A 16,104-nucleotide genomic window follows, 5' to 3' on the forward strand; every position below is an offset into this window, starting at 1 on the left:
GCCATCTGTGGCGTCACCTCTCGTCGGCCCTCGTCGCCTTTGTCTGGGCAAAACATTATCACTGGAACACACCACACAGGCTACAGCCGACTGCCAAGTACCACGTACGTTTTGCACATGCGTGCAATGAAATAACTCTCCATACCAGCAGGCGGCGGTAATCTATTCATCATTCAACAAAACAAGCGAAACGGATACCTTTGCTATGATACCCACAACAAACAGTGTTTGCTCTAGCCAGCAGTGGCAGAACCGAACAGAGCCTACGGTCCCTCTGCTTCACTCCCCACCGGGAAGACAGCGGTACCGCGAGATGGCTAGCTAACTGGACTGTGCCGCTCCCGGGCTGTCATCCTTTCTCTCGGCAAAGAAGTCTCCCTACAGTGTGACCGAATGGCCCGCTACTGGCTTGTTAGCTAATGTTAGCTTGCTAATTTCCTCCACCCAACATGCCTTCATCATACACTGGTTACCGTAAAATAAGCCAAACAAACATGTCACTCATCTGGTGATAATGTGCTTTCCTTAGATCTGACAATAGCGTGTGAATTAGCAACATAAAGTTTTTAAATTTTACTAATTTAGAGGCTCACCGGCTGGCTGGTAAGCTAGCTTGCTTGCTTGCTATGGGGCTAATTGTTTAGCGGTGAAGAGGGCGCAGAGAGAGGTCTATTACAGTCTTTATATTAAATATCACGGTGTAGGATATTCGTTTATTAACGTTAGTTTATCTTGTAATGTGTAGGTATAGAGATCTTTTAATGTTGGAATAAAAATGCCTAAACAAGTAGCCTAGTTATGTATATCTCTTTGTAGGCTATGTTTGCCATCTTATGGACATGTGCAAAAATAGTTATTCCAATAGTTTGAACCGAAGGATTTTTGACAGCTCTATGTGTATTGGATTGATCAGATGGGTTGAAAAATGTAAGGAGCCTTGGGTGTGCCTGTCACAGTCGTTTGTTTGTTTTCCTCACTCTTGTTCCCAAGCTGAACAGCCGACACCGACAACCGCCGAGAGCCCCAAAAACACGCCGATGAAGGCCCAACTAGCCGACCGTCGGCTTGGTGTCTCAGGGCCTTTATGTGCTCTCTTTCATGGTTTCCGAACTTCCACGTCACTGTCCTTCTTCTCTGCCTAATTCACTTTCTGCACATCTCTTTTTCCAATTTACTCAAGAACTACCTGCACCATGTCTCAAAAGTGTAGCCCATCTTTCAATCCTCCACATTGGTAGTCCATCTCTGTAATGCCTGCGTGTTTGATGCTTGAGCGATAGGTTGGGAAAGCTGGCAGTAGCTAGAGTTAGTGGATTTTTACACACTGACAAGGTAAAATAGTACCCATGCCAACTTTTTCCTATCTTTTCCTAATTGTACCTCTCTTTTCCTCCTCCCTTTCCCCCACATTCCTCACATGACTTTACTTACCTTCTCTTGTTTTTCCAAGTGTTTGGCCTAATGGATTACCCCAGTATATCCTCCCCATATATTATCTCTCCATTCAGCACCTTAGTCTTTTGTGCTCCCCCTCCATCTTTCTTTCCCTAATTGTTGACAAAGCATGGAAATTCCAAATCACTCCGTCTCCCCCTTAGTCTCCCTCACCTCCTAAAAACCTTTTTCATTTATTATTTTCATTCCATTGCACTCTCTCTTTCTTTCCCTCCACGGGCTACCTCTTTCGCTTCCTCTCCCCATTTGTTGACATTGTTGGGTTAGCTTTAATGGATCACCCATAGATATCTGCTCCTAGCCTGCGCTCCCTGTTCCCTCATCCTCCTCCACCATAATCACTGCCTCACTAACTCTATCTTTCTCTCGCTCCTTCACCATTGCTGTGGAAATACCTTTCCTCTATCCGACCTGCTCTTGGGATTTTTCCCCATCCATCTTTCCCTCTCTCTGTCTCTCTCCACTCTTGAATGTTGACGTGAGAGGGTGAGTCTAATAGATCACTGTGAAGCATCTGCACCTGTGTTAAATCTCAGAGGTATGTATGTGTGTGTGTGTGTGTGTGTGTGTGTGTGTGTGTGTGTGTGTGTGTGTGTGTGTGTCTTCGTGCATGTGTGGACCCTAGAGAAGCAAATGCAGGCTTTCTGTTCAGCACATCTGCGACCTCCTTTAGTGCTGAGCAACTTCCTTGTTTTACCTCTCTTTTCCTCTCCATTTCACCTGCTTCTACTTATTCTCCCTTTTCTTCTTTCTCCCTCTCCTTTCTATATTGTATAAGCTTACATTGCAAATAGGAAACCATTAACTTTGTGGCTTTATTTTAGTTCTCAGGGACATAATAACAAAACTGTAGTTACACGTTATTTAATATGCTAAATGTTGCAAAACACAGGCTGCATTAAGATATAATACAAAGACATGCTATTTTGAGTCACTTTCACAAGCACAAGTCACAGCTGAGTAAAAATAATAATCATATGTGTGTATGATATGTGCATGCCATGCATCTTTCAGTGTATGTGTACCAAGGTGCAGTGGAGTAGTAGGTTATAAATAGGCCTCTGTAGGCTTGTCCCCGTCCAACTGGGTGTCCTCCTGTGTCCCAGTTCTGTCTGTGTGGGACACCTTCCTCACACTGCTGCACATTGGGGATTATATGCATGCTTCATCCTCGATTTCCCTCTACATTTTAATTCCTAGTGGTATACAACTCATTTAAGAACATAAACTAAGTCCTTGTTATGTAAAAGACCTCTGAGAATTCCCTGCTCTTACCCACACATTGGTTTCAGTAGATTATATAGTGTAGTATATATATATATATATATTTTTTTTTTCTCTCCTTTTTAATTGTGCAGTATGAGTATTCCTCGTAATGTTGAGGAATGCTCATCAAGTCACAATGCAATCTACGTTTTCTACACTGTTTTTTTTTGCAGAACCAACATTTATTGTTAGGAACAAATCACATTAGCCAAAAATACTGCATCATGTAATGTAATAGGAAGTATGTTGTGGTATAATCTTTAGGGTAAGCCTGTTAGTCTTTTTTGTAGATTTGTTGCCTGAATGTTGTTGAATTGTTGTGTAACAGCATAGGAGCAAAATAATAATAATAATAGAATTAATAGAATAAAATGTCATGGATTTGTGGAAAGATAAATGCAATGAAAACTCTGATAAAGCTATGAAGCTACTTTAAGTCCAAACCAATCCAGTTTTTAATCAAAGGTGTCTTTTCGAACATCAGTGTGGGATGATTGTCGATGGTGACCCAGTTACGTCAGTATGGTTAATTAGGTCTCTATGTCACTCGCCTGGATCTAGTTAATTAAGCTGTCAAAGCCTCTGAAATCCCATGTTGGCGTGCACACATATAGGCACAGACACACTGACAACCACCCACACACACACATGCACACTTCACCCTCTTACATCCCATATATATGCGTGCACGTGTACAGCGACCTTTTGTTAACCTGCACAATCTGCCTGGTCTGCCCAGTCCTGGCATGTATTGTATTGTAGTGGGGTTGGTGGCTGTAGTAAATTCCCCTCAGTAGTAGTGGGCAGCAGGATTGTCCTAATCACCTCCCAAGTGTAGTAAGGATGCAGACTGAAACACCAGGACATATGGCCAATTAAGATGTGAAATGGCACAGATATACTGTAGGTGACTGGAAATCACACCTCACACAATCAATGTAGTTGAGTGGCAAGGTTATTATTTACAACTGTTCCTGACTACTGCACTGACATCGAGACTGTTCTTAGCCGTAAAACTAATCAATTTATTGGGGCTGAATTTGATTTTTGATATTTTTATATCTCTTCTGTCAGTCAGTTTATCCTATTTTCTTATGTCCATCTGTGCATAATATATCCCTGTTGTTTGTTTGTCTGCTTATGTCTGACTGCCCGTCTCAGACGGCCTCTTGTCAGTATTGAGTGCTCCCTTATTATATTCCTAAATCATGTTTTTCAGCAAGTCACAGTTCTTTGATTTGTAACCCAAATGGAGACTTTGCCCTGCCTTTTCATGTCGTGTGTCTACTCCACTCTTAAATATCTGAGGTGAACTTCCCTCAGAGATGACACTAAGTTGTACATACAGTTAGTAAAAAAAAACTAAAAGTCTGTGTTTGTATCCTATCGATTCCAACAAGTGCAAGGGACTAAAACTCATTGGCTAGGATAAAAAATAAAAAGGAAGGTAGATTTTTGTTTGATTCAAAGTAAGGGATGACTAACAGGAAAGTGCAGATAGAGGAAGAGGGTGCCACTGTAGTAGAGGTGGGAGTAGGGTGTAGCCCTTGAAGTTGAGAGGACAATTAGTCCAGAGGTGTTGTTGGCACCAAAATGTAGCCATTTGCTTGTGTTACAGTGCTACAAATTGGCAGGTATAGAGATGCTAAGAGAAACGTCACAGCAGTGTGGAGGAAGTCAGAGTGAACACAACCATGCACACAGCACTATTTGCACTTGTTTTCCCAAATGAATGGTTTCTATTTTTGCACTTGCAAATGACAGAACTTGAGTGATAATGTTAAAAAACGTGCATATATTGTTTACTTAATTATAGGCGACATTGTGAACACAGATGTGAAGGAAGAATAGATCTGTGTGTGTTTGAAAGCTGTCAAATCAAGTAGAAATGTATCATAATTGTATTAAACAACCTTGAATGAGGAATAAAAGAAACACTTCCTGGTGTGTCATGGTAGGTTCATTCATAAAATTTAGTCTGATTTCAGTTTGAGTGCTACATTTATTTGATGCTGAGGGAAGCAATTTAAGACCAATTGTTTTTGTTTTTTTTACACCATGATGGTTACTCTCCTGTAATTGTTTGAAACAACAGTCATTTTGTTCATCTCATCACAATGAGTTAATTGTTTTGTCTAATATCAACGCACACACACACTCGCACACCAAGTCTTCACCATATTCATGTGCGCTGTTGGATTAAATTTCTATTAGCTTTCCTCGATTGAGTTTGAAGATTGTTGATTAGCCAGTAATGGCCTTTGTTACTGCACTAATGAATAGCTTGATTACTATTCTACTTAGCTACACATCAGGAGGTGGGTGGTGTGTGTGTGTGTGTGTGTGTGTGTGTGTGTGTGTGTGTGTGTGTGTGTGTCTGTCTGTCTGTGTGTCTGTGTGTGCGTGACATTTGTTGGTATTATCCTCTGACGAACACACACAGACAGCTATAGCCAATTGTCTGGGTTTGTGTCAAGAAAGCTGATGGCAGCAGAAGAGAAAGATGGATGGTATGCTCTGCCAACACTCATGTCTCATTCTCTCTCTCTCTGTCTATGCCTCTCAATATGTTCTCTCCCACATGCTCTCTGTTTCTCCAGCCTACTGTCACTCCACTATTGTCTTTTTCTTAATTCTTACATCCCCTCCACCTCTTTGTCTTCTCTTGACCCTCTCTCATCTGCATTCTCTTGCTTTTTGTTTCTTGCCTTCCTGCGTTACTGTCCTCCTTCCCTTCTTTCTTGTTTATCTCTGTCCCGTTTTTTCTTTCTGCTGACTGGAATGCCCGGGCTCATGAGGTTGGGTTGGCATATTGCATTTTGTGTGCGTGCGGCTTTGTTAATATGTCTGTGTGAGCATACGTGCATGTGCGTGTGTTTGATAATGGAAACAAGCATGCCAATTACGGTGATGGCTCTCTAGATTCCAATCAGAGCCAATAATAATGAGTGTGGCACATCTGGCAGTGTGTGTGTGTGTGTATCTGAGTGTGTGTGCTGGTAGGGAGGGCAGGGGGTGTGTATAGAAGGGTGTTTGGAGAAATTACGCTTCTCCAAAGTTACACATAAACATCTCTGCAATCCTACACATAGAAGGGTGTTATGGTTAACTAAAGTTCTTGCAGAAAACCTGACATACACACCTTCCAAATGTTAACAATGCATCATGCGGACATGCGCACTAGGGCTGCACAATTTGGAGGAAAAGTCATATTGCGATTGTGAGTTACAATACTGCGATTGAGATATAATGGTTTATGAGTCTACTTGCTTGATTATCAAGGGAAATGCACCAAATACTAAAATTTAGAAATGTGTATTTCTCAACTTTTCTCAACAATTTAAATGAGCATAAGAAGAAATACATAAACAAAATTATTTTACTAAATTAAATAAGAAAAATACAAATTCTCATTAAAAAAATACATTTTGTATGCTCTTTTAAACAATGACATTTAAGATGGGTGTAATGTTACAAAATATACGTTTACAGCCTGTTCTTAAAGTCTGCATGCTCTGAAACCCCGCTCTACACTTCTCATACTCACAAGACCATACACTACACATGGTGTCCCTGGTTATATCTTTTGTGGACGTTGTTATGATGGTAGCGCTTAATACATCAATGGGGTAGCGTAATTCAGAGGGCAGATTCAATGTTGATTCAACAGAGAACCAAAAATCAGGCATTAGTGAGAGCGAGAATGGCAGGTGCTGAGTGAGAGACGTCAGTGTGTGAGTAGTGAAGCAAGCGAGGAGTGCAACCGGTGTCGGATTTAGCGCAGCAGTCATGCAAACTTCTCAGAGTGACTCCTGTGAACATCTGCTTAAGGCAACCCGGGGAAACATAATTTCCAGCATTAGTGTTGGACTCTGAGGGCCCTATTTTGCACCCGGCGCAGCGTGGCGCAAAGCCCGACGCAAGTGTCTTTACAGGGAGGTGTATTCAGGTGATTTCTTGGCTTATTGCTATCTTGAGACAGCGGGAAGTGATCGCACCATTGACTCTGAATCGTGAACAGCGCGATCTTAGGCGCACACACAGGGACGCGCAGCAGCACACAATATTAAATTATATAAATATTAAATAAATAAATAATAAATAATAAATAAAATATTACAACATGAAATCAGATCTGATTATGATATGATCTGGTCGCGCACTTTCACTTCACACACGAGCAGATCAGTTTCTTCTCTCCTTCCTGCTCAGCAAATCTCCCGTCATAATAGCAATGCGCAAAGGTACAAACGCGCCTGGCATTTAAAGGGAATGGGAGATGACACTCATGATTGGTTTATTGCATGTTATGCCCAAAACACACCTATGATTAATTAAGCCACAAAGTACAACCCTTTTGAACCATGCGCCCGGCATAAAGACCCGTTTTTCCGCCGTCAAACTAGCAAAAGTGCATTTGGACATGCCCTAAATGCACCTGCGTCATGCGCTTCACGTCGTGGCTTAGATCGTTAAAATAGGGCCCTGAGTGTCAGGCTAACATTGCCTTCTCCATGTATATACAATTTCCACTCTAAGCAAATAAAACAGGACATATATTTTGTTACGTCTAGGCACTCATAGCACTTGTGGGAAAGATTGTCGTCAAATATTGAAAAGTCAAATATTACCTGAAGACACATCACACAACATGTTGACTTTATTAACATATAACCAAAATCATTGTCTTTCCCAACCATTAACCAAAAATGCTTTTGTTGCCTTAACCCATCCACTGTGTCAAAGTCCTGCACTTTGAACATGCAGTACAAAAACATAACACTTCCTACACTCTAACAAATGTTGCCACTGGACATCATCCAGCCAGTTTCCTAAACTTAAACTTGGCTAAACAAATTAGTAGTAGATGAACATAGTTTATATTAGACATAGTTGCATAGGTAGACATTACATTCTACCTAAGATAATAAAGCTTCCCACTTACTACTCAGTTGCAATTTGTTTATTTTTAGTTTAATGAATCAGCATGTAACACATCCTCAGGGTAAGTCAGATAAAGATATGCCAAATTGATTGATAAAACACCAATTGCATTGGAGGTATGAGAGTTTTCCCTTCTTTACTTAAAAATATCAAATAAAAATTGCACTGCACAAGCCCTTTGCTTAGTTGGTTGAAAAAAAGTTACTTGCTCTAATTTTCTGTCCTAATCTGTCGTGATTGTCCCATCACTGTCTCTCTCCTCTGATGTCCAACACCTCGGTCTCAGCTGCCATGAAATGAAATGGTGAAGCTTGCTGGAGCGGGTGGTGGTGTTGGGGTGATGTTGGTGGGGGTGTTGGGATTATTAAAACATTGACGCACACACATCACACACTCAGACTGAGTCCATGCCCACACATAGGCAGAGTAATCACTTCAGTAGCTCTTTAACACACTCATCTGTGGTCTTATAGGGATCCAGATAATATAGCTAATCAAGGGTATAATCATATTAACACTTCGGTGATTCACAGGCACGCACGCACACACACACACACACACACACACACACACACAATTGATTGTAGCTGGTCTGTTTTGTGTTTCGTCATACCCTTATTGTGTATCTGTGTGTTTGCGCCTGCTGCTACTTTGAAAAATGAATGTTGTGATTCAGTGGCACATTCTATCCATAGACCCTGTATCTCTGCGCTGTTATCAACTCCCATATGATACTTTTTGTAGTGGCTCTACAAAGCATGTCATATTTTAGCATTTGTCATAGATATTCTTTGCTTCGTTATCTCACTTCTTGCTCTGTGGTCTGCCATTTGTTTTGCTTTTGCAAGATTTACACTGTTTCTCTTTGTGACACGGTGTGACTATGATGTTCCTGCTCTCAGTAGCAGATATGCGGCAAAGCTTTGCCTTTCAAAACCTTTTGTGCTGCTCTCCAGTGAAACAAAAGAGAGTATATATCTCTATATCTTGGCCTACTTTTATCTTGCACAGCATGCGACCAAGCCTTTGTTCCACTGCCAAAGTAAGATGCATATCTTAATAGATTGTGCAATACATCACACTTTTCTGCTGCCTTGATATGGCACAGCATAAGATGGGACATTTGTCCTAAAGTTATGAGTTAGACATGGAAGTATCTACATATTCAAATTCATTCCTCCTTTCTACACATAGTTTATATTGCAATAGCCAAACACTACAAGCACGTGCATTATTAAGGACTAAGGAAAGACAAATCTGCTTTTATCTAGAATTCATGGGCCCAAGGTTTGATACCTGTAGGCAAATTATTGTCTCAGTTATTGGGTCAAGCAGAAAGAAAACACGAACAAAGCGAGTGTGTAATTGATCAGACAAAGCCTTCATCCCTTTGAAAAGAAAGCCATTTGATTTCTTTGTCTAAAGAAAAAAGAATGGACTCTTCTTGAACCTTTTTTAAATCCTGTTACAGTTGAAACAGAGGACAAGAGCATTGCTTATGTGCACTTATGCACTGCAAACATTTGAAGTGTCTTCACACGACATGTATAATACCATTATTTCTTATCCATGGCAATAAACAAAAATGTTTATGAGTGTTGTTTTAGTGTCTGTGTGTGGGTGTGGTGTGGTGTGGTGTTTGGGTAAAGCAAGACAGTCAGGTGATGTAGGGGCAAGAGTTAAAATAAGAAATACACATTCTCCCCTGGGGTTGGCTTGATCCAATCAGCCACCCTCTGCCATTCACACATACACACTCTCTCTTACACCAGCTGTGGCTAATGATGCGGTGGCAGTGGTAGTATAGCCACCACATGTGGTCTCTTTGTCTGAGCCCAGCGGAGCACACATCAGTCTCACATGCTTCAATCTTCAGGCATCATCAAAGGCTGCGTCTATTTTCAGTGCATTGTCACACCAGAGCTCAAAACTAATATTAATATAAGGTGGCAGTAATGCCTGTATTAGCATTATTATATTTTACTGGAGAAAACATTATGTTGGAATGACATTTAGTGCAACAATCACTAAGCTCGCTACACAACTAGAATGATTTATGAATTGATTACTTAAAAAAAACAGTTACATAAATACATAATCCCTGCAAACGCTGTTATGTATGTGTTCTTCCTTTTTTGGAGTACTCTTACATTGATTGTTTAGATGACATACCACTCATTTGTAAAACTGTTTGTGATAAAGTTAAATTCCACGATAGGATGTGTCATTAAATAAAATGACTTTTGGTTTGATTACAATAGCAAGTTTAAGTGCTACTTTTCAACACAGGCACACACACTGCTACGTATTGTGTGCTTGTTTTAGCACTGTATTAAAATAGCCAGAGTAAGCAATGTATAAAGAAGGTCCCCTAGGAAGTGGACTTCAAATTACTTAAAAAAAAAAAAAAGAAAAAAAAAAAGGGTTTTGTTGACTGACAGTGGTTTATGACAGTCTTGGAGGAATGAAAAAACTAAGAAGCAAAGTAAATTGTTCAATACATGAACTGCCGAGTTTCAACATGTACTAAGTGTAGATAAGATTAGAATATATATATTGTGATAAGACAATTGTAGTAGTTTAAATAGTATATTCTCACTAGTATTATGAATGTTTAAAGAGTCCCCATTACATAATATTACAATGAAAAAGACACATTTACTTTAAGTCACTTTAGATGTTCGTTGTGTGTCTTTTTCTATGAGGTTAAGTGTCCATGCTGTGTTATAGAACCTTTTAAATCATGGCCACAGTCTTTTTCAAATTTTTCAGCAGCAAATTTCCAAGGAATCCAGGCGCATGACATAGACTTAACTGTGTGCTACAATACTGGCACTGCAGTCCCCAAATCAACCCATCAGAGAACTTTAGGAAATATGAGATGTAGAAAAAGTTGTGGCTATTCCCAACTGGTACTGGCTATGTGAAGCTAATAAAGAGGAAGCAGAGTATATGATATAATCCATGTACACTAACCAATTTAACCAGCTTGCATTAGAATAGTTGAATACAGTAAAGATACATTTCCAGTCCCTGTGGGCTCATAAAGTAGCTTAAAGTGAGATTTCTTATCCAGATTAACTTTTTTTATCTTTCACCCTTCAATATTCCATGTCCCCTGGGTTGTTGGTTTACTGCCAGCATACAGATATTTCATAACAGGGCTTTGATCATCGAGAGGCAAATTCAGGCCAGGGGTGAGACAGTACGTTTTGAAAATTCAGTTATGTCTATAGGAAAACATTTTCTGCCAGTAATAGTTGTTTCTATTTTAATGTAACAATGTCAAACCCATTAAATTAGACAAATGTTGTTGTTGTGAAGAGGCTGGGCTTGAATTAATCTTTCACCTAGATGCAATATTCCCACAATTCAAAAAACATCTCTTTAGATCTTTGTCACTCTGTTCTGTCATAGTTGTGTTTAAACTATTAGATAATAATATATTATTATAAGATAAATATTACTTGAGTAGTGTTGCTAAGCTGTATTAATCTTCACTTGGGCTGTCTGTATAAGGTTTATATGATTATGTAGTCGGACTAGTGATCTTGGATCTCTGAGAACATAATAATAATTCAACAAATGTATTGTATTTCAGTACAGTACAGTTCCTTTAAATATCCTGAGCATGAATAAATCAGAATCCATATTACACGCATTGTATTTGCTTTTGTTTGCGAGAGAGCACCTACACTTTTTTCCACTTGTACATCACAAGGATAAGTTCCTTGACTAAACGTTTGCGCTGTGTATATATATATATATATATATATATGTGTGTGTGTGTTTGTCTTTGCTGATGTTTCCTCTAGTATAACCTTTACATTGTAATAGAAACTGAAAGGTCACACAGCATCTCACCTAAGATTGAGAATTCAAGGCTACAGTGAGCCAAAGAGCACTATTGAATCTCTAAAGATCAGAAGGAGAGGCAGGTAGAATAACTGAGAGAGAAGAATGACAGCCGGGCCTGAGCGGGCAGTAAGCTGAACAATGACACTGAATTTCCTCTTTTCTGCATCTGAGATTTCCATTTCCTAATGCGAAGGGAGGAGGAAATTAAACAACATGAATTAAACAACGCGGCTCGGACATTTATGTGCTAGCCATAAAACTGGGACAGGCTGAATTTATGAGGCTTTGGACCAGTAAATACAGCACTCAGGAAATGTGATTAGGCTCATAAATAGGATAGTTTCCCGCTGTCCTACCCTTCACCCAAAGTACCTTGTGAAAGCATATGTTCGGGACATTTTCCTCCTTTTCTACACTGCCACCCATATTGTGGAGGGGCCCACTGTAGATGAGGGTCTTTTGCTATTACAATTGTATTATTTTAGTGACTTGATGCATAGACATCATCATTATATTTATTGTTTCCGTTATTAGTATTTTTACATCCTACCTCACAAAGTATGTTTATTTGGTTGTGAATTATATTTTTGATTTCTAAAACATATTATACATGAGAATACATTTGGCAATAGGTTTTTGTATCTTCTCTCTTACTTACAGGATGAACCATGACAGATAAAAAGATACTCTTGGTAGTCACTACAGAGCCTCCTCCCCTTCACATATTTATTCATTTACTTGGATTTGGAATGGTATCATCTCCTCAAAGCCTTTCTGTGTGGGGCAATTGAAAAACAAGATTACACCAGCATCCTATTATAAGTCATTCCATTCCTTCTTTATTTGTCATCTGGAAAGGTTGAAAAACAGATTATACCAGAACACCCAGACTTGATTTTTTTAGTTTCTTTTTTTTTTTTTTTTTTCTTTTCTCTAACAGATGGACAGTTTTAGACGAACATCACTTTCAAAACCCTTTTTTATTTATTTTTCTTAGGGTGGATCAGTTGTGAAAACAAGATTATAAGGTGATCTCATAATTTCCCTCAGCTGACAAGATCTAAAATAGTTGCAAAAAGCAAAGAACTTTAATTGAATTAAAATTGTTTATCTGGTTTCACTTGTATTTGACTTCATGGCAGGGACACCCTTCCCACTATAAAAACAAATAAGACATAGTGTCATTACACAATAGCACAATTTACTTCTATCGTCTCTCGTAAGCTGTTTTTCTAAACTTTTCTCTTTGTGTATCAGAGGTGTAAAGAAACCTTTATACTCACCCCGTTTTCTCCTCTCTCTGTGTCTCCCAGGTGGAGTGGTTGAAGAACGAAGAGATAATTGACCCAGCAGAGGACAGAAACTTCTACATCACCATCGACCACAACCTGATCATCAAACAGGCGCGTCTGTCTGACACAGCCAACTACACATGTGTGGCTAAGAACATAGTGGCCAAAAGACGAAGCACTACAGCCACTGTTATTGTTTACGGTAAGTCTGCATGCTTGTGTCTGTGTGGGTCTTTGTATGTGTGAACGAGAAAAAATATTGTCACTAAAAGCTGTGATATTCTGTTTTCGTGAGTGTAGGTGACATGTTTTGTGTCTAATGTTAAGTATTTTACTGATATGACACCTTTTTAAATGCTAGCTGCAGCTACCCGACAATGTGTCTGATCTGCCAAGCCAGCTCCCATCTGCCACATGAAATTAGCTCTACTGCAATGCCAACTTGCTCTATTTGTGATTGGCCTGATAGTCCCACATCACCCTTGACCTCACCTAATTTAAATCCACCAATCACGCCTTCAGTTTTAAATTAGAAGAGCTTTCCAAATGTCTGCACTTTCAGCCAAGAGTCCCACCACCAAATGAATTGTGCATCATATGGCATAATAACAGTTGTGAAAAACAATAGCTCAGTTCTGAATGGTTTTAGTTTGGATGGCAGGTGATGCTCTTCTCTTGCTGCTGTTGTTTTTTTGTTTTTTACAAAAAACAAAACAAAGAAAAAGCTTGTTGAGAAGAAGAAAATGCCTAATATGCCTTCTCTCTGTTTTCCATTTTACCAAATGCTAGCCTGACATGAGAGGATAGGAAACATTTTGAGGGAAAACAATGTATAGCAGAACACACACATAACCCACAAGGTCTATTCACTAGGAGTGCTTCAATCAAAAATAACTGTGCATGTGTGCGTGTTCGATACAGACGGCGAGAGATGGAGTGGTTTGACACTGATGTATCCTTACAGAAATAGTTTGTTCAATCTGTGGTTCAATCTTCTTGGCACCACGAGAGCCCAACTGACACTGTTGACAAGGTGAAATAGCGGAAAAAACAGAGGAACATGAAGGGGGAAAATGGAGTAGCTATAGATGGATGGGAGGCAGGTGAGGAGAAATGACAGGCAGAGGAGAACAGAGTCGGACAAGGCAGGTGAGTGAAGAAGAAAAAAATAAATAGAAAAACCTAAGAATGTAGATGACAAAAGTGACTGTTCCTGATTTTACCGGTTACATGCTCTCTGATGATTCATTTCTAATTGGCGGTTGGAAAAGGAGTGGGCACTGTCCACTGGCTATAACTGGGCTGAGACAGAGCTGTCGAGATGCAGTGGAGGAATTTCAACCCACCTCTCCGGATGTCAACTCTCTCTGGGTGTCCTTGTGACTCATTCTAACTTCATACCTGATTTCTCTCTTTCTGCTCGTGTCTTGTCCACCCTTATCTTTGTCTGCACTGTGCTGCCACAAAAACAACAATAATACAGAATAATGAAGCAACAGTCAAGTCTAAATGTGACAGGATGCAGGGACATCTTGTAGAGGTACAAAGAGGGAGAAAGTGGAAAAAAGATGCACAGAGAGCAACAGAAAGAGAAAAGATGCATCCAGACTATGGAAGCATGCATGGCTAATGAGGATTCAGAAAACTCAATGATTCCTCATTTTGTCCTCCCTGTGCTTTTTCCAACAAGGGTTTAGGGTTAAGCAATTTTCAAGAGTATGACAGTTTGTCATGCCATACAGCTACATGTGTAGGCATGTGTGTGTCAGTGTGCCCTTCTCTATGACCATTAGTGTGAACAGCGGGAAAACGTGCTAATGTAGCAGCAGCGAAAAGTTGCACAAAACTGCTTGTGTGTGTGTGTGTGTGTGTGTGTGTGTGTGTGTGTGTGTGTGTGTGTGTAAAAAAAGAAACCGCTGTTCTCAGTAAACTTCAACAACCCAGCTTCCTGTCATCTGTAAAACACATACTGAGTCAATCGAGACAAAGAGTTAAATTAAATCAAACAACACATTAAATCACAGATTTCTCCATTGAGGATAATGTACTGTGATACAATAGGATTTGAATGCACTCTGTGCCCATTTTATTGTTTTATTACAGTTTGTTTAAACATCACAAAACTTGAGGCTTTTGATTTAGTATGTATACTACAGTTTGTTGTTTAATTCCATTCAAAATACTTTATTTGTTCCTCAAGGGGCAATTTATACAACAAATATGCATAAACCTATGCATTCAAAACGTGAAAATAAAGATATGACAAGAAAAAGTTGAAATGCACAGTGAATGGCAGCCACAGCTGACCAACAATATCCAACAACACAAAGGCACACATGTCAAAAAGTGTCAAAGTGCTATTGCGTTTATCGACAGTTTACCATACACAGTTTTTGTGCTGTGGCTGTAAGATTAATGCCCTCTGGAATAAAACCAAACTTCCTATTTGTTGACCTGCAGGAAATCTAAAACACATTCATGATAGCATTAGTTTAAAGATGTCATAGAGGGCCCCCGGATAGCTCAGTTGGTAGAGTGGGCGCCCATGTATAGAAGTTTTACACCTTGATGCAGCATGCCCGGGTTCGACTCTGACCTGTGGCCCTTTGCTGCATGTCATTCCCCCCTCTCTCTCCCCCCTTTCATGTCTTCAGCTGTCCTATCAAAATAAAGGCCTAAAAATACCCAAAAAATTATCTTTAAAAAAAAAAAAGTAGTCATAGTGTGGTCATTCATGAGTGTGCTGTGCAAGAGATCGTTTTGTTTAGCAACGCCTTGCAATTGGTTCTTTTGACAAAGGGTAAACTGTAAACCAGCAAATAAATGAAAAAGTTTAAATGCTTTCAATAAAAGAGAAACAAAATGTTGTTTTTGTTGTTTTGTTAAAATGGCTGATTAATGCATGTATGGATTACTGTATAGATGAAGTTACTGATTAAGTGGCTCTCTTGCCACAGTGAACGGTGGTTGGTCGACTTGGACGGAGTGGTCAGTGTGTAACAGTCGCTGTGGACGGGGCTTCCAGAAACGAACCCGCAGCTGCACTAACCCCGCCCCTCTGAATGGAGGACTGCCTTGTGATGGACAGGCCATACAGAAACTACCCTGTACCACACTGTGCACCGGTAAGTCTATTCTAGTCCAATTTTATTCTGATTTATTTAGTTTGTGCCATTTTGTTTTTGTAGACTCTACTGTATCCACGGCACTCTATCCATACTGTACTGTATCCTTTGCTTTGTTGTTCTTTTTTGTTGTTTATAACCTGTTCTGTACTAAACTCAGCTTC

At 39.7% G+C, this 16,104-nt stretch overlaps 1 protein-coding gene across 2 annotated transcripts in view; it reads left to right on the forward strand.

The window, feature by feature from the left end:
* unc5ca (unc-5 netrin receptor Ca) overlaps positions 1-16,104 on the forward strand; it is a 194,475-nt gene that overhangs the window by 128,736 nt on the left and 49,635 nt on the right. For both annotated transcript variants that reach the window (XM_078250834.1, XM_078250835.1), the window contains exons 5-6: positions 12,837-13,017; positions 15,773-15,940. In XM_078250834.1, the coding sequence (XP_078106960.1) occupies positions 12,837-13,017; positions 15,773-15,940 (349 nt within the window). The remainder of the gene's footprint in view (positions 1-12,836; positions 13,018-15,772; positions 15,941-16,104) is intronic.

Source organism: Sander vitreus, chromosome 5 (genome assembly GCF_031162955.1).
Source record: "Sander vitreus isolate 19-12246 chromosome 5, sanVit1, whole genome shotgun sequence".
Taxonomy (NCBI): Eukaryota; Metazoa; Chordata; class Actinopteri; order Perciformes; family Percidae; genus Sander; species Sander vitreus.